This window comes from Macaca fascicularis, chromosome 10, assembly GCF_037993035.2.
Source record: "Macaca fascicularis isolate 582-1 chromosome 10, T2T-MFA8v1.1".
NCBI classification, from domain to species: Eukaryota; Metazoa; Chordata; class Mammalia; order Primates; family Cercopithecidae; genus Macaca; species Macaca fascicularis.
In genome coordinates, this window is record NC_088384.1 from 32829076 (window position 1) to 32847036 (window position 17961).

Sequence of the window (17961 nt, forward strand, 5' to 3'; positions counted from 1 at the left end):
GCCAAATCCAATGTCATGAAGACTTTCCCCTATATTTTCTTCTAAGTTTTATAGTTTGAGGTCTTATGTTTAGCTCTTTCATCTATTTCGAGTTAATTTTTGTGTATGTAATAAGGCAAGGGTGTGAGTTCATTCATTTACTTGTGTGTATCCACCTGTAAGTGTATCTATGTTGCAAAGACCATGGCCGGTCGCGGTGGCTCAAGCCTGTAATCCTAGCACTTTGGGAGGCTGAGACGGGCGGATCACGAGGTCAGGAGATCGAGACCATCCTGGCTAAAACAGTGAAACCCCGTCTCTACTAAAAAATACAAAAAACTAGCCGGGTGAGGCGGCGGGCGCCTGTAGTCCCAGCTACTTGGGAGGCTGAGGCAGGAGAATGGCCTGAACCCGGGAGGTGGAGCTTGCAGTGAGCTGAGATCCGGCCACTGCACTCCAGCCTGGGCAACAGAGCAAGACTCCGTCTCAAAAAAAAAAAAAAAAGAAAAGAAAAGACCATCATTTCCCTAATGAATGGTCTTGGCACCTTTGTTGAAGGTCATTTGACCGTATTCATGAGAGTTTGTTTCTGGGCTCTGTATTCTATTTCATTGGTCTATGTGTCTGTCTTTATGCTAATACCACACTGTTTTGATTACTAAAGCTTTGTAGTAAGTTTTGAAATCAGGAAGTGTGAGTCCTCAAACTTTGTTCTTTTTCCAGATTGTTTTGGCTCTTTGGGATCCTTAAAGATCAATATGAATCTTACAATAGATTTCTGTTTCTGAAAACAATGTCATTGGGATTTTTTTTTTTTTTTTTTTTTGGATAGGTCTTGTTCTGTCATCTAGGCTGGAATGCAATGGTGTGATCTAGCTTACTGCAGCCTTGAACCCCTGGGTTCAAGCAGTTCTTTAGCCTCAACCTCTGAGTAGCTAGGACTACAGGTACATGCTACTATGCCTAGCTGTCATTGGAATTTGAATAGGAATTGCACTGAATCTGTAGATCCCTTTCAGTAGTATCGTCATTGTAACAGTAGTAAATCTTCCCAGCCATGAACATGGGATATCTTTCCACTGATTTAGGTCTTCTTTAATTTTTCTTTGTAGTATTTTATAGTTTTCAGTGTACAGATCTTAAGTTTCTTAAGTTTAGTACTATGTATTCTATTCTTTTTAATGGTATTATAAATGGAATAGTTTTTTAAATTTCCCATTTGGATTGTTCATTGTTCATATATAGAAATGCAGCTCATTTCTGGGTATTCATTTTCTATCCTGTACCTTTGCTGATTTCATTTTTTACATCTAATAGAGTTTTTAAAAAATGCATGTGGAATCTTTAGTGTTTTATACATATAAGGTTATGTCATCTATGAACAGAGATGGTTTTTCTTCTTCCTTTCTAGTTTGGATGTCTTTTCTTTCTTTCTTTCTTTTTTTTTGTTGCCTAATTACTCTGTCTAAAACTTCTAGTACTATGTTGAATGGAAGTGGTCAAAACAGCCATCTTTGTCTTGTTTATGATCTTGGAGAAAAGCTTTCAGTCTTTCACCATGGAGTATGATGTTATGGGCTTTTCATATATAGCTTTCATCATGTTGAGAAAGTTTCCTTCTTTTCCTAGTTTGATTGTTTCTTATCATGACAGACTATCAAATTTTGTTAAATGTTTTTTTCTGCATCATTTGACATGATTGTGATTTTTGTCCTTTATTCTATTACTGTGGTGTATTACATTGATTGATTTTTGTGCATTGAACCATCCTTGCATTCCAGGAGTAAAATCTCACTTGATTAGGGTTTATAATTCTTGTAAAATGCAGCTGATTTTGGTTTGCTAGTGTATTTTTTTTTTTTTTGAGAATTTTTGTTTCAGTATTCATAAGTTATTGGTTTTCTTTTCTTGTAGTGTCTTTTCCTGGCTTTGGTATTAGGGTATGGCTGACCTCATAAAATGAATTGGGAAGTGTTCCTTCCTCTATATTTTTGGGAAAAGTTTGAGGAAGATTGGTGTTAAAATTACTTGAATGTTTTGTAGAATACACCAGTGAAGCCATCTGGTCCTGGGCTTTGCTTTGCTGGAGGTTTTTGATTACTGATTCAGTTTTGTTGCTAGTTGTAAATCTAATCAATGTTTTCTATTTCTTCATGATTCAGTTGTGGTAGGTTGTGTGTTTCTGGGAAATTTTTCCATTTCATCTAGGTTATCTAATTTGTTGGTGCATAAATGTTTATGGTAGTCTGTTACCATCTTTTTATTTTAATATCATGCAAAGAAAAGGAAAACAAATTGAGTTTTTTGTTGTTGTTGTTATTCTGTTTTATTTTTTGGTTGTTGTTTGGCTTGGTTAGATTTTGTTTTGTAGTTCTTGGATTCATACCTAATCTGTTGGAGTCATCAGTCCACAGATCCATGAATTTCCTGAGCCAGTAAAAATGCTCCCAATGGGCAGCTGACAGGACTGCTACAGACAACTGGAGCTGCCTTAATGCATTCAGAATCGCAGGCCCTTGCTGAAAAAATCAGTTCCACACATCAGCAGCTGCTATTCCTTGACACAATCTTCATGTGCCGACTGGGGGCTTCTCACAAACTCGTGGTGGTGGCAGCCCCCAAATTTGAATCCCAGCAGTGCAAGCACAGGATCCCTTGTGTTATCCAGGCCTCACGGACTCCCAAATTATTCTCTTCTTTTGGTTCTTAAAACTACTTCTCTGGGTAGTCCAGGGCTCTAGGTAAGATGAGTTTGCTGCCTCTGAAAATCCAGAAACCTCACCATAATTTTTCCTTATGGGGTTTCAGAGCAATGTTAACTTTGTAAAAGATCTCAAGTGAAGAGGAGAGGCGTTTGTTTGTTTTAACAAAGCTGTCAGCTCTTTCTTATCATAAAACAGTGTCTGAGCTGTGAGAGACGGGAGCCAGGCAGCAGGCAGCAGCGTGTTGAGGCTGACATTTACAGAGCGACAGCATGCAGCCCCTGCAGGCCTACAGACAGCCTGGTGCAGACAGTGGCCCAGGCTTCAGCACAGCCCGCAGGTCAGGGCTGGGCAGACCTCTTCCCTACACCTCGAAGTGGACACAGCACATTTAGGAGCCAGAGAAAATGAGACTGAATTATAAAAACCAGAGATAGACACATCCATGACTTCCTGGGCTTCTTTTCTAGATAGAAAGCTCATACCTTAACTCAGATTCCAGCCCCGACACTGACAGCCCCGACACTGACAGCCCCATTGGACGCACTCCAGTTGAGGTGGTTTCTGGTCGTTTTTCTGTGGTTGGAAGAGCACTGTCTGTCATTCTCCCTCTGGGAACTCCTATCATGTGGAAGTTTGGCCCTGGGGTCTGTCTTCGGTGGCTCCCACCATCCTCTTGTCATCTCTCCCATTTGCTGTTGGGGTTCGGGGAACTGTCTTAGTGTACTTTCTCTAGTCTCACACTGTGTGTTTTCTGCAGTCTGCTGTTTACTGCCTCTGCCGGGTTTTTCTTTAAATCTCCATGGGATCCTCATTGTTCATAGCAGCTCCTTTTCTTTCTTTCTTTCTTTTTTTTTTTTTGAGATGGAGTTTTGCTTTTGTTGCCCAGGCTGGAGTGCACTGGTGCGATCCTAGCTCACCTCAACCTCTGCCTCCTGCCTCAGCCTCCTGAGTAGCTGGGATTACAGGCATGCACCACCACGCCCAGCTAATTTTGTTTTTAGTAGACATGGGGTTTCTCCATTTTGGTCAGGCAGGTCTTGAACTCCCGACCTCAGGTGATCTGCCCTCCTTGGCCTCCCAAAGTGCTGGGATTACAGGCATGAGCCATCGCGCCCGGCCAGCAGCTTCTTTTCATTGTGGTCTGTGGCCAGTGGAGTTGAACACCGTCTTTAACCTTCTAGGGCACATACCAGCTGTTTCCTAAGTAATGACCCATGGTGGAAGGGTCTTTCCTGGGCACTAGGGTGTGCTTGTCCCTGCAGGTGGGTCTGTGCAAGCTCGGGGTCTGCAGGCCCAGCCACTCCCACGTGTCTCAGAGGAACCTCATATGGGATCAGAGGCAGAGGGTCCTGCAGATTGTGGTGTTAGGGGCAGGCTTGACCTGGCCTCAGGGGTCTTGGAGGGGTCTGCCTTGCCCGGTGTCCAGGACAGGAATGGGGTCTACCTAGCATGCTGATCCTCACCAGGAGCCAAGATGTCCCCCATCCCCGAAAGGGCCTGTCAGGACTTCTAGGTGGGACAAGCAGCAGCCACGTGGGTGTGGACGAGTGTGCCTGCTGGCGCCTGTGCCCGTGGGGCATCTGTGAGTCCCTTTGCGTGGGTGTGCTTGTGTGTGTGTCTGTGTGTGTCTTAGTTCATTCACGCTCTGCCACCAAATACATTTAGACGGAGTCACTTATAAACAACAGAAACTTACTGTTCCCAGTGCTGGAGGCTGGGAAGTCCAAGATCGAGGCGCCAGCAGATTTCATGTCTGGTGAAGGCTGTTCATAGATGGTGCCTTCTGTGTGTCCTCACATGGCGGAAGGGGTAAAGCAGCCCCCAAGGGCCGCTTTGATAAGGACACTGATCATATAAGGGCACTAATCACCTCCTAAAGGCCCTACCTCTTCACAGTGTCACATTGGAGATTGGGTTTTAACATGAATTTGGGGGACACTGGCATTCACACCATAGCAGTGTGGGCAGCTGCACACATGCCAGTAGGTGGCTTTGAGGAGGGCCCCAAACTGTCAGCACTTCCCTCTGCAAGGTTCCCACCTCTTTGTGGCGGGGACTGGACACACAGTCGAGTCCTGAGGCTCTCCTGGTATGTGGGGGTGGGAGCCAGATGGGAGGCCGCAGGGCCTGGAATCTGCCCTGGATGGGGTAGTGCAGCTCCCTGCCTGGCCCTCTGCGTTGCTTGCATATGAAAGGCAGGACTTTGCGCACTTGCTGGAGGTTGGTGTCTAGGCCTGTTGCCATGGGCACTCCAGAGTGGAGCTGGCTCCCAGCAGGGGAGGGGGTTGGGAGCGGCAAGGCCAGCGTCCAGCTCTGGCTCTGGGAGGGATGGGCTGTGCTCCAGGCGCCTTGGGAGCAGCTAGCGCTGGCCAGAGGCCACACAGGACCCTGGGGCAAGGGCAGACCAAATGAGACGTGGAACCTCCCTGCATATCACAGGGTGGGCTCTACTTCATGCTGGGTCAACGGCTTGTAACCACTGGCTCCTCTGATGTGCTGGGTGGGAGAAGGGTACAGTGAGACACACCTTTCCCAAGGGTTTTGAGACTTTTAGGGGACAGGCTGTTGTCCCCAAGAGATGGCAGCACTGCCTCCTTCCTGAGGCCCACCTCTCAGTGCTGGGTCCTGGTTCTGCCCCTTCCAGTGCAGGGAAGATGATGGCTGGGAAGGTGACTTTGTCTCCTTGTTCTAGAAGGTCAGGGGAGGGTACTTTGGAGGAGGCACTGGGGCTTGCACCTGTCTTGTCTCTCGGCTTCACAGGCTGAAGCTGCTGGTGGTTCTGTCTCCAGCCTGAACCCCCTCTTCCAGAACCTCATGCATCTAGCAGTCCCTCAGCTTCTCCAGCCTCACAGACCCGCTTTGCACCTTCCTGCTCAGGGTCTCGGCCCTTCCCTCCAGCCACCCAGGCCTGATCTCTTGCGGTCAGCCCGGACTTATTCTCTCACCCACACCTTCCTCTGATCCATCCTGAACCCCATGGCCTCCATCCACCACAGCAGCCACCCTATGGCCACTCCCTGCCACAGCAGCTGGAGGGTCCCAACCCCCACCCCTGTGCCCGCAGGTGTCAGCAGACAGCGGAATGCCAGTGGGGAAGGCAGGCTGGGAGGGGTGCGGTGAGGGCCTCCGTGGGGGATGCAGTGAGTGTTTGCTGACCCAGGCACGGCCATGTGGGGGCAGCCCTTGGCCCCACTCCCTGGTAGTCGGGTAGATCTGCCTACAAAAGAATGGATCTCTCCCTGGGCTAGCACCTCCTCGTACTGCCGCGGGGGGCCAGTGACCACCCCCCGACCCCACCGCACAGGCTTAGTTAGCAAAGCTGCTGTGGGTCAGAGTGAGGTCACCTGGGGAGGGCCTCTGGGCAGGGTGCCTGCATGCAGGGAGCTGCCAGGTGCCTGGTCAGCAGCAGTCAGTGGGTGGGGAGGTGGGGATGGGGGCAGGGACCCTCAGGCCAGTGCAGGAGGAACTCCAGGGCTGGGAGTCTGGGGAAATGTGGTCTGGCCTCCTCTGCCTCCCTGGCTGTGGGGCTGAAGCATGGATGGGGCAGCCATGTTGTCACTGTGCCAGAGACCCACATCATCCTCAGGGTTCCATTTCCCCAGCCCTGGAATAAGCCAAGCCCTGGTGAGGTTCCCTGTTATCCAACTCTGGCCTGTCCCAGGGTTTTAGCTGCAGCAAGGCCAGCAACATTTTTCCCCCGGGTGGACAGGTGAAGACGGAGGCCAAGGCCAGAGAAGTGAGAGGACAGTGAACTGGGTGGGGCCATGATGCCGGGGCCAGTCCTCTCAGCACACCTGGTGCCAGACCTCCCACTATCTGACCTTCCATCTCACGGCCCCTGCCTGCCCTCCCACGGAGGACTTCCTGCCCCCATCTTCCACCAGGCACTGTTCCTGCGGCCATCCTGGGCATTTCCTGACCGTCAGGAGCTCTACTGCCAGTGCTGTTTTCCACTTATCTAAGCAGAGTGTGTTCTTTGTCAAAACAACAAGGGGGAAAGCGGGAACCCCCTAGCTCCTGCAGAGAGGCTCCTCGGTACTGTCTCTCCCCAGCCTCGGCCTGGCCTCCCGGGCTGTCTGGCTCATCCATCTGGAGACCCTTCTGGGTGGGCAGCTGGGGCAGGCTGGGCTAACCTCAAGGCTCTCCTACCTCAGCTTCCTTGGCTCCGCAACCTGGGAGGGGGCCTGGGCTGGGGGGCCCTGCTTTACCCCCCAGGGGCCCTTTGGCCACAGGCTCCCAGGAGCTGCACCCCCACCTCCCCTCAAAGGGGCTTTGTGTCACCACAAAGAGGCTCTGTCCCTCAGGAGAAGCCTGGATGTTGCCATGGCGATAGAGGGGCTGGGAAGAAGGGGTCTACCCACTATCTTCGGGGGGGAAAGGGCATTGCAGGCAGAGGGCCCTGTGTGCTCAGGCTGGTGGCCAGCATGGCGACTACTGCACCTGCCCACTGAGGCCCCTCAGCCTGGCGGACAGCTGTCCCCTACAGCGCCTCAGTGGGGCCATAGGGCGTGGTAGGGCAGGGCTCCCAGGTCCTGTGGCTGTCTGCCTCTGATCCCAGCCTAGCTATGAGCCCTGTCAGTTCCCTCCTCAGGGATGCTTTGGTCCCTGTGCCCATCCCAGAGTACAGAGGATGGGGCTCAGCTCCATGTCTGGGCCTTGTAACCCCCCCCCCCCACCCCGCCTCCACTGCGCCTGCCCTACCTGAGGCAGGGGCATGAGCCACACGGCACCTTGCAGGGTGGGTGCCCGTCCCGGGAAGCCGTGGAGGCAATGGGCCAGCCACCACCACCAATGTCCGGCCCACTCAGTGGGGCACTACACCTCTCCACACCCCTACAGGCTTCATGTTCATCACTGGGGGTGGACTAGGTGGGCTGAGTGTGCAGGGGAGAAGACACTGCGCTGGCAGCCCCTGCAGCCCTCTCCCTGGAGCTCCCCAGCCTTTGAACCCTTGGTGGTGTCCTGGGCAGGCTGCAGCAGGGAGCCCAGAGAATGTGGCCCTCACTGCCACTACTCCACGGCTTGGAGTCTGCAGGACCCCCATCTGCTGCAGCTGCAGCTAGAGTCTGGGTCAGGCGCAGGAAGGGCATTGGGGGCTGTTTTGAATTGGGGCCTGGAGGACTCCTTTCCACCCCATCCCTCATGGAGAGGCAGGTCTCAGGAGACCAAGCAGACTTAAAGGATGCTGCTGTTGGCTCAGGGAGCAGGTGTCTGTGACCTGCTAGATTGGGAATCTTAAGCCCAGACCCTTTAGGGACCTCCAGCAGTGGCTCCCTGTGGCTCATGCCTCCCAGAGGAGGGACAGTTGCTGGGACACTCGCCTGCCCCGCCTGCTCACCTGTCACATCCTGCCTGTAGTCACTGGGCTCATTTGGTCATTGACATTCCCTAGAGCCAGCCCTTACCCTAACCTTAGGCTGCCCAGCTCCCTGGCCCCCAGCAGTGTCCCTGCCTTGACCAGACCCCCAACTTCTGTGTCAGCCCCACACAGTCCCTGGTGCCCCTGGACCTCCCATCCAGCAGGCCCCCTGGGGCTGACCAGTGTAGCTTTGGTCCTGGCCACCTTTGGCCTTGGGCACTGCGTTAGTGCAGGGCAGGAGCACCGTGGGAAGAGGCCCTTTCTGAGTAGTCTCCCTGGACGTGGGAGTGGTCGCTCACATGATCAGCGGGTGCCACTGAGTGAGCATGTGGACAGCCTGGGGAACTATCTCTGTCCCTCTACCCAACGCCCTGATGGCGTCTCATCCAGCCTGGCTCGCCGCCTCTACTGGGGAAATCAAATTTCCAGGCTGAATCTGATTATGGCTCTCTGACAGTGGGCACCGCCCTGGCTCCTGGGGAGATTAGTCCCTGGCCTCTGCTTGCACTGGCCTGCCCGGTGGGGAGGGTATCTGGTTTGTCCATTTCCTACTGAGGTTCTGATGATGCCAGCGGCCCGTGCTTCGAGGAGTGGTACACCTGCAGGGGCAGGACGGTGGGGCTCTGGAGCAGCCTATGAGAGCCCCTAATGGGTTGAGGATGCCACTTTGTTGTTGTATGTTACAAACACTTGATCCCGGCCGGGCGCGGTGGCTCAAGCCTGTAATCCCAGTACTTTGGGAGGCCGAGGCGGGTGGATCACGAAGTCAGGAGATCGAGAGCATCCTGGCTAACATGGTGAAACCCCGTCTCTACTAAAAATACAAAAAACTAGCCGGGCGTGGTGGCGGGCGCCTGTAGTCCCAGCTACTCGGAGGCTGAGGCAGGAGAATGGCGTCGGCCCCGGAGGCGGAGCTTGCAGTGAGCCGAGATCGCGCCACTGCACTCCAGCCTGGGTGACACAGCGAGACTCCGTCTCAAAAAAAAAACAAAAAACAAAAAACAAAAAAACAAAAAAACAAAAAAAAAAACACTTGATCCCAACATGCCGATTGGCTTTTCATTTTCTTTGTGTCTGCTTCTTCCATTATGGAAAATTACAAATGCACAGAAGTGGAGAGCCTAGTGTGGTGGGTCCCGCACACCCCACACCAGCCTCACCATGCTGGAGTCATGGTCTGCGAGTAGCGGTGGCACCCGTCATTTCATCAAAACACTCACTGCATGTGTGGCTCTAAATGGTGTCAGTTCTTTAAAAATCATGACCACACTGTGTGACCCGTTTTTTTTTTTGTTTTTTGTTTTTATACAGAAAGTTTCATTCTCACAAAGTCACGCTTGTCCATCTTTCCTTAGGGGTTCCTTCTGCTGCTTAGAGGCTGAGAACTGTCATCCCCAGCCCAGGCACCCCAGGCCCAATACAGTCTGCAAGGGACTGTGGTCCTGGCCTTGGCACAGATGGGCGTGGACTCTGCCCTGTGAACCCCACACCCCAGGCCCTCGGCTCTGGCCCTGTCCCAGCTCGGGTGCAGTGCCTGGCCAGTGGGCTTGGCCAGAAGCTCCCCGCAAGGCTTTGGGCACCATCTGACCACAGTAGGGGCAACAGGGTAAACATGGGGCCCCCACAAGGCCTGGCCAGCTAGGGTGGGGAGCAAGTCTCTGTGCTGGCAGCTCCCAGGATGTCCTCCCAGGCAGACGGTGGGTGCTGGGGCTGGGTCCAAGTCCTGCCAGGGCACTTCTGGCGTCATTTCCTCCTCGTAGGGATGCGTGGAGTGGGGAGGGGGTGTGGGAGGAAGCTCGATGGTCATCCATCCCCTCTCTCCCCTCACGGGGGCCAGCGCAGCCCTGGCTGTGTCCTGGTAGACAGCTGGCAAGGGGTCAGGATGGGAGCTAGGCCCCGCCTGCCACCCCTCACTGGCCTGACCCTTCGGAAATTCCTCTAATTCCTCAACCCACATTGGACTCGGGCCCCATAATTTCATTTTCCGGACAAGGCTCTGGCTGCACTCCCGAGGAGGAATGTCTGGGTTGGCAAGAAGACGTCAAATGTCAGCTTTGGTTTCAGGGAAAGGATTTAGCTTCTACCCTCAGGTTCCTCACCATGCCTTCATGTTCCTGACAGTGTGTGTTGACTGTGGTTTGCCCCAGAGGGTTTGGGGGCCAGGACATTCTCCACTTAATGAGGTTCCAGCACTTCCTTCCTGCCCACCAGCCCCCACACAGCCCACCCACCCTTCCATTTATGCATCCCACTCTATTTTCTCTGTCATCCACTCCTCCATCCACCCAACCTTCAGCATCCCATCTGCCCACCCTCCTACACATTCTTCCATCATCGTTTTATCCCTCCAACACCACCCATATCCATCCAGTCACCTTCCCATCCAACTAGCCACCATTCACCCATCCTCCCATCTCCCCTCATTTTCTTATATAACCACCTACTAGCCTCCTGTCCACACATTTGTTCACTCACTCAGTTACACCCCCTTCTATCTGGCCACTTCTCCCATCCCTCCAGCCACCCACCTACAAATCTACTACTCATCCATCCATTCATTTCATCTATAAACCCATCCAATCATCCAACTAGCTGTCCACCCTTCTATTGCTTCACCCACTCGCCTATCCATTCACCCATCTGTCCTCTTACCCCTCATTCCCCCATCTGTCCATCCGCCGGTCCATCCCCCACCATCCCCCCATCTATCCATCTGTTTATCTCTCTGTCCATCCCCTACCATCCTCCTACCTACTATATGTTCATCCTCCACCATCACCCAATACATCCATCCATCCATCTATATGTCCATCTCCCACCATCCCCCCACCCACCCATCCATTCATTCATCTATATGTTCATCCTTCACCATCCCCCCAACCCATTCATTCATTCATCTGTCCATCCCCATTCATCCATTCATCTCTGTCCATCCCCCACCATCCCCCCACCCATCCATCCATCTGTCCATCCCTCTGTTCATCTTCCACCACTGCCCCAGCTACCCTCCATTCATTCATCCATCCCCCATCCATCCCTGTATCCATCTGTCTGTCTATCCTCCCCCATCTCTCCTTTGCTTTCCCTCCCTCTAGTCTCCCATGGGCTGTGTGCCTGGGGCACCCTCTTCTCCTGCCATGCTTCTCTCCTTGGGCCACCTGCTTGCCCAGCAGTTCGTCCTGTGAGAGTACCTGGAGGCTCTCGACCCCCCCTTTGGTCCAGGCCAATGTCCATTGTTGCTGGGGCTGGGTCGTCACTTTTGTTTTGCAATTTATTTTTCAGAGTTTCAATTTAGTCCCAACCTTTCCAACCCCTCTTCAGTTCCTGATGTTTTCTGGCTGGAACATGGTGTTGTCCACATGGTCCTGAAGTCTGGTCACTGGTGGACTATGCAGTGTCATTCCTGCGTTGCTGCTAAGTAAACTCCTGGGGCCAACATGTTTGGCAAGAAGTGGCCTCAGAGTTGGGCATGAAGCTGGCTGCTGTGTTTTGGGTGGGGGGTCGTGAGGGGTCCACCCGACAAGGCAATGCTGGGCTCTTCCCAGGTTAGGGGAGGCCAAGGTGGCATTGGCTGGAGAGGACAGCCAGGGTCCCTGCAGCATCCCCCTTCCCAGCCTGCCCCCAAGGCTCTCCTGGGCTCTAGCAAAAGTAAATCTGGTGCCCACTCTGCCCAGCATCCACTCAGGCCCCATCGATCTTAAGAATCCATGCACATTTTGCTTTCCTTGACGTGATATATTACTTGAATATAAAAGCAGCATTTTGAGTTATCATCTGAAAAGCAGCCCTCTATGGTTCTGGGCCGGGATCCCTTGTATCCACATGGGCTCCTGTCATAGGCCAGAGGCTACCATGTCAGAGGAGTGGACCTGGGCCTTCCGTGCTCTGCCTGGAGTGTGCCTCGGGTTGCTCTTGAGACACCTGAGGTGCCAAGGCCATGACCTGCGGGCCCAGGGCACTTCCCCCCAGAGCAAATGCAGGGCATACCTTGTAGCTGGGACAGATGGCACAGGCCCAGCACCGAGGTCTCTGCTGTCCTGAGCATGGCTGCCGGACTCTCCCCCCAAACACTGGCCAGTGTTTCTGGATGTCTCCAGGGAGACACATGGTCATTTTGCACCAATTGAGCCAAGTTGGGCAATGAGAAGGTCAGTGTGGGGTTTGGTCACCTTCCCACTGTGGCCTTGGAGTTGAGCCCTCAGCCAGAGCCACTGGGCCCTTTTAGGGTGGGCATCTGTAGACCCCAGAGCCAGGGTGTGCTGGAGAGGCTTAGGTCAGGGAAGCTGTCCTCAGGGTCTGCGACCCAAGCCTGGTCCTGCTACATGGGGGATGGGGAGTGTGGTGTAGGTGAGGGTCCACGTCTCGGCACAGGGAGGGAAGTAAGCCAGCCCAGGTCCACGAAGCCAATGACTACCCTGTGGTCCCGATTGTTGCCTTCCAGGGCTGCATCCCATTCCCTTCTGCCCCTTGATTCCGAGGTTCGGCTGAGACGGGCTTGTGCTACAGCCAGGACTGGGCTGGGGGCTCCAGTGACATGGCCCCTGCCATCTGCCCTGGCCCTCCCAGGGGGAATACCCTACCATTCCCACCTCAGGCCCAGAACTGGATTCAGTGCATTCATGCACAAGGCTCCCCTGTGTTGGTGGGTCTGGGACCTGTGGGTAGACAGCATCAGGTGTGTAGAGAAGAGCCGTGTGACCATGCTCTGCGTGTGCAGTGCTGTTTTTCCCTTTGCTAGAGCATCCAGTCTGCACCTTAGTCTCGGGTGGCGGCCCCCAGCTCTCCCTGCATTCTTCCATTCTGTGGCTGGCTTAAAACAGCTCCTCCACTCACGCTGGCTTTCCCGAAAGTTCGTGTTGACAGTTCATTTGTGGGACAGGTGCTGCGGAAATGGAGAGCAGCTTTTGGGGCCTGCACTGGTCTCTCGCCCTTGCTGGGCCTGTTTTCCCAGCTGTTGGTGGTGCTGGGCTCCACAGTGTCTCTTCACCTATGAGGTGCACCCATGTCCTCGCACCGTGTTGCTGGCCCAGCCAGCACTGGTGCAACTAAGCTCAGCGCTGCTTTTTCTCTTGGGGGCTCTGTCCTTGCGGCTGGCTCCATCCAGACCAGTGAGCAGCAGTGCTGATCCTCTGGGGATGTCACCTGCCATGTGTGTCCTCCCCATGGAGGGCCCTATATTGGTGCAAGGGCAGGGGATCCAGCAGTCAGCCTCAGCAGGCTGGCGGGACGGGCCAGGAGGATGCCTGAGCAGGCCTGGGCACTGGGCCATGCTCACTGTGCTCCGGGCAGTGTGGCCTCGTGGCTATGCCCTGCCCACTGCGGTGAGCCTGGATCTGAGCTCCATATACTTGTCCTGCTTCTTTTTACCCATGAAAAACAAACATCCTGGGCAGCCAGGGAGCAAGCCGGGAGGGAAAGTGCTGGTTTGTCACTGTAGTTGCCAAGCCCTCACGGCCCCTGCCTGCTCCCCTGGGGCCCTGAAGGGCAACACTGGGCTGGGCCCGGCACACCCAATCCCATCCTGTGCCTGGCCTCCGATGCCTGGCCCCTGCCCTTTTCTGGATAAGGCATCACACACACCAGCCACTTCCCGGCTTAGGATCTCTAACTTCATGCACCCCCAGCCAGAACCTCAACCAGGCTTGTCCTCAGTTTTCACTCTGTCACATGTAGCAGGCACCACCCTTGTTCCTGGCCAATGTGGATGTGAGTGGAGGCTGGACTGCTGGTCTGCAGACCAATGTTGCCGGGAGCTCTCAGGCTATGGTCACCTGTGCCTGCCTCAGGGTCTTGGGCACCCATCAGTGGAGCAGCTTCTCACTCCCTGCTTGCTGGCCACACTGGCCATGCCACACCTGCTGTGTGGCTACAAATGGTCCCCCACCCTTTCTGGGCCCTGGCATCTGCCTCTGTGAGATGGGAGTGGGGTGGCCCTGTGAAATGGAGGGTGAGCTGGCATGTGCTATGGGCAGCAGAGGGCCTGGGAGGTAGGAAGCTCTCATCATACCAGCTCTTCCTGCCCTTCCCAGCGGGTTCCAAGCCGCCCACGGCCCATGTTTCTGCTAGGCCTTAGCAGGAAGTGGAGGAGCCAGGTCAGAGTCCCGTGACCCATGGGGAGTGAGCCCGCTGCTTCCAGACAGCCTCGGATTAATGACTTTTAATTTAGAATTTAATCAATGTGCTTCCCTCTAGAGGGCTGGATGCTCTGGTCTGGGAGTGAGTTGTATGGTCTGTGAGTGGGGCGGGCAGGGGCCCATGATGGCCTTGCCAGGCTGGTGCCCCACCCCACTGAGCTTGCTCTGCTTTGCCTGCAGCTGGCGGGCGCCCTGGTCATGGAGGACTGCAATGTGCACTCGGCCGCCAGCATCCTGGCCTCGGTGAAGGAGCAGGAGGCCCGCTTCGAGAGGCTGACACGGGCACTGGAGCAGGAGCGGCGCCATGTTGCCCTGCAGTTGGAGCGTGCCCAGCAGCCTGGCATGGTCAGTGGTGGCATGGGCGGTGGGCAGCCCCTGCCAATGGCCTGGCAACAGCTGGTCCTCCAGGTAACAGCCTAGTGACTTGGGAAGGGTGAAAATTGCCAAGTGGGAAAACAATCAGTGGGTCCTGGTGGACCACAAGCCAGCATGCAGTTGCTTATTGCAAGATTTGATGGGGCTCCTGGGGAGGAAAGGAAAATGGGATCCCAGGTTGGGCTGGACCTACTTGGGTATGCTAGGTACCATGTGAAGAGTGGGCAGGACACAGCCCAACACTCAGAACAGCACCCTCCCCTGAGCCCTCAGGGCCCAGGCAGCTGGATGGGGTCTGTTCTGGGCAGCTCTTTGGTCTACCTAGAGACACTTTAGGGGTTTGCCTGCCCCATGCCTAACCCTGCTACGGTGTTCATTGCATGCTCTGGTGGGTCAGCCCCAGCAGGAGGCTGGAGCAAGGCCCAGAGCTCTGCCTGCAGCTTAAGAGGCTGACCTGGGAGCCTCATTTTCTCTGCTGGCCATTATCCTCAGAATGGGCTCAGGCCCCTACTCAGCCTCAGGAGGTATAGAGCACTCTGTGTTCCATGGCCAGGCCCTAAGAACTCTAAAGTTGGGGTATGCAGTGAATAGTTAGACCACTGGGACACCCCACTCCCAGCACCCCAGTGCTCTAACCTGTAGATGAAACAGCAGGGGCCCCTGGCTTGGGGTTGGGAGGCTGGAACAAGTACATGCAGGGAGACCTGGGATGTGGTGTGATTATCATGGTTCCTGTTACTGACTGAGGCCTAGTGCAGTGAGGAGTCAGGGTGGAGCTGTCCCAGAAGCCGCTGATACGGGGGGCCCTCCTTACCACCCAGCTTAGAGGCCGGGGGGTTGCCTCCTGCTGTGGCCTCTGGGTTCTTCACGGAGTGACCCTAAGAGGGCTCACCCAGCAGAGTCTTGTCTCCCTGGCTCAGCTCCCTGCCCCTCTAAACCCAGCAACCAGACTTCCCCCAGCACACTCCCAGCACCTGCACCCCCACCCGCCCTTCTTTGGTCCTGCTGGGCTCTGACTCTAGGAACCTGTGCCTGGCACACACATGCCAGGAGCTTGGGGCAGCCTGGCCCTTCTCGTCTAGAGAGAAAGGGAGCAAATGCTGGTCTCTGCTGAGGCGGCCCCATGGGCTCTCCTCACCTGACTGGGGCATGTGGAGCTCAGAACCAGCAGCCTGTGTCAGGCCGAGGGACCTGGGGTTGGTGACTACTCCCTGAGTCTTGGTGTCCTGTTGGCCAGCAGGCAAGTCACACTTCCTACGTCTGCTCACAAGATCCTCATAAAAGGCCCAGCCCAGCACCAGTGCATGGTCAATGCCAAATTAATGTCCCCAGAGGGTCTGAGACTCACTTGGGGGGGGGGGGCCTTTTTCATGACCCCTGGTGCTCAGAGGCCTCTGGTGGGTCTCAGTGCTAGGACCACCCTCACAGCCTCAGACTTGAGATACTCCAAAATGTGAGGCCTGTACCCTCAAACTTGAGCGGGGGAAGCAGAATGCTGGGCCCAGCTGGGCCACATGGGGACAGTAGAAGCCAGTGACCCCAAGGCCGCCTCTCAGGCGCCAGTGTGCTCAGTCCAACCCTCCCAGACCGGAACAGTCCTCAGACAGGCAGTGTGGGAGGACCCGAGGCACCCCAGAGGGTTGATGCCCTGGTGGGAAGATGTTCCCACAGCCTGGAGCCACCCTGACCTCCTCAAGCAAAAGACTTCAAGACCGCGGGCTACTGCCCCTCCACCTACCACCCCTGCCCCTGAACTCCCCACCCCGGCCCCACTCCACCCCTGCCCTTGATTTTCTCAGGCTGGGATTGAAGAGAGCATGTGTTGCCAGGGCTGCAGCTCAACTGGCTGGGCTGATGAGGATACTAGGGGAGGCAGGGCCACATTGGGCTGGCCAGGCTTCCCAGATTGGTCTCAGTAGGAAGTGCCTAGCAATCTACCTGCTGAGCCACAGGGTCAGAGCCTGGGCTTTGGGAAGCCGGGCAATGGCAGGCAAGGCAGGTAGCTGGGGGCTGAGGCTGGGGAACCAGGTCAGGGGGAGTGCTCCTGCACTCACGGGGCTGCTCCAGGATCCTGGCTACCTGCCCTTCATCTTCCAGCAGGAAGGGGCCCCTCCTCTAGACAGCCAGCTGAAGCAGGACTGACGCCCACCTGGTGGGGAGGGGTGCCATCAGGGAACTTGCCTTGGGCTCGTCTGAGGTGGGTAGGTGGCTGGGGCACTAGCAACTGGTGCAGTTGAGAAGATGGAGCCAGCTTAAAGATAAGATGCGGGTGCGTTTCTGGCGCAGTGTTTGGTCCTCTGCGCTCTGCTCCAGGGGTTCCAGGCAGGTCTGCCCTAGATGCAAGATACAGGAGTTTGGCCAATACTAGGGTAGCTCACCCCTCTGCAGGTGGGGGAACTGAGACTCAGAGGGGCACACGGTGGGCACCTAGAAACTTGAGCATGCTAGCCGAGTGGCCTCTGTATATGGCATTCAGGGCAGCAGGGAGTGGTCCCTGCAGAGGCTGTTTTCTGAGGGGTCCGTGGAGAAGCCAGTGGGAGGCCTGGGCCCGAGCTCTTTCTCTTTCCAGACCCACTGAGCCTCTCTGGGTTGGTCCCAGCTCATTTCATTTCGGAACCTGTTTCCCTGTTCGTGATGCTGGAGCCATTGGCTTGGCCTTTGTGGGGTTTGACATAAGAAGGTGGCTCCAGCCCAGCCCTTCCCATCCCGTTTTTCACCGCAGCAGAACCAGAATCCCTAGGGTGTGGCCCACATTGAGGCTGGCCTGGGGGAGCGGTGGGGGTGCACTCCGGGCTTCTGTGCCTCAATGGGGAGAGCCCAAGATACAAAGTGGGGGTCCCCTGCTGGGCCCTTTTCCAGGTCCCCAGTGAACTCTGTGGGGACAGTTCCTTGCAGGTCCATTCGGAGTGGCGGCTAGGCAGGAGGGTGAGGGGCGGATCTGGGAGACTGGAGGGATCTCGCAGACCGTGACTGCTGTCTTACCGGCCCCCATTTCACGGCAGGTGAAACTGAGTCGCAGCCAGGTTTGTGCCAGTGAGGGAGGCCTTGCGCTCTGTCCATCGCAGCACGGGCACCTGCCCTGCCGGAACTATTTCCCCCTCAGCAGGCGGAGTGAAGTGTGGTCATAAACCGAGGCCTGGGAAGGACTTGGCCAAAGTCTTTCGGCGGGAAAATGACACCCCTGCCGCGGGGAGGGGAGGGAGCAGACGCCCAAGCCAGCAGTGAGTGGGGGTGGTGGGTGGACAGGGTACGACCCCGGGGCTGCAGGCCCCACCCCCTGTCTCTGGGGGGTGGGACCTCACCCCGCCCACCCGCCACGCCCGCCCCGGCCCCCGCCACGCCCCACCTGGGCGCGGCCCCGCCCGATTGGCTGCTCGCCGTGACCGCCGCCAGATCCGCCCCCGCGGGG

The 17961-nt window shown here is 55.4% G+C and overlaps 1 protein-coding gene and 1 long non-coding RNA gene across 21 annotated transcripts in view; one reads left to right on the top strand and one right to left on the bottom strand.

Annotated features, from left to right (window-relative positions):
- ARVCF (ARVCF delta catenin family member) overlaps window positions 1–17961 on the top strand; it is a 55728-nt gene that overhangs the window by 20564 nt on the left and 17203 nt on the right. For 9 of the 20 annotated variants that reach the window (XR_012419004.1, XR_012419005.1, XM_074004416.1 and 6 more), the window contains exon 3: window positions 14358–14585. The exons of 7 other annotated variants lie outside the window; for them this stretch is intronic. Coding sequence is in view for 7 of the 13 variants with exons in the window: in XM_005567964.5 (XP_005568021.2) it covers window positions 14376–14585 (210 nt within the window). In the remaining 6 variants the exon portion in view is untranslated. The remainder of the gene's footprint in view (window positions 1–14357; window positions 14586–17961) is intronic. 4 more of the 20 variants (XM_074004417.1, XM_065522496.2, XM_074004409.1 and 1 more) reach the window with 1 other exon arrangement.
- LOC141407868 (uncharacterized) lies at window positions 15917–17775 on the bottom strand. Its single transcript, XR_012419006.1, has 2 exons — window positions 17535–17775; window positions 15917–16885 (listed from the first exon to the last, which is right to left on the bottom strand). It is a non-coding gene; the product is annotated as an uncharacterized lncRNA (long non-coding RNA).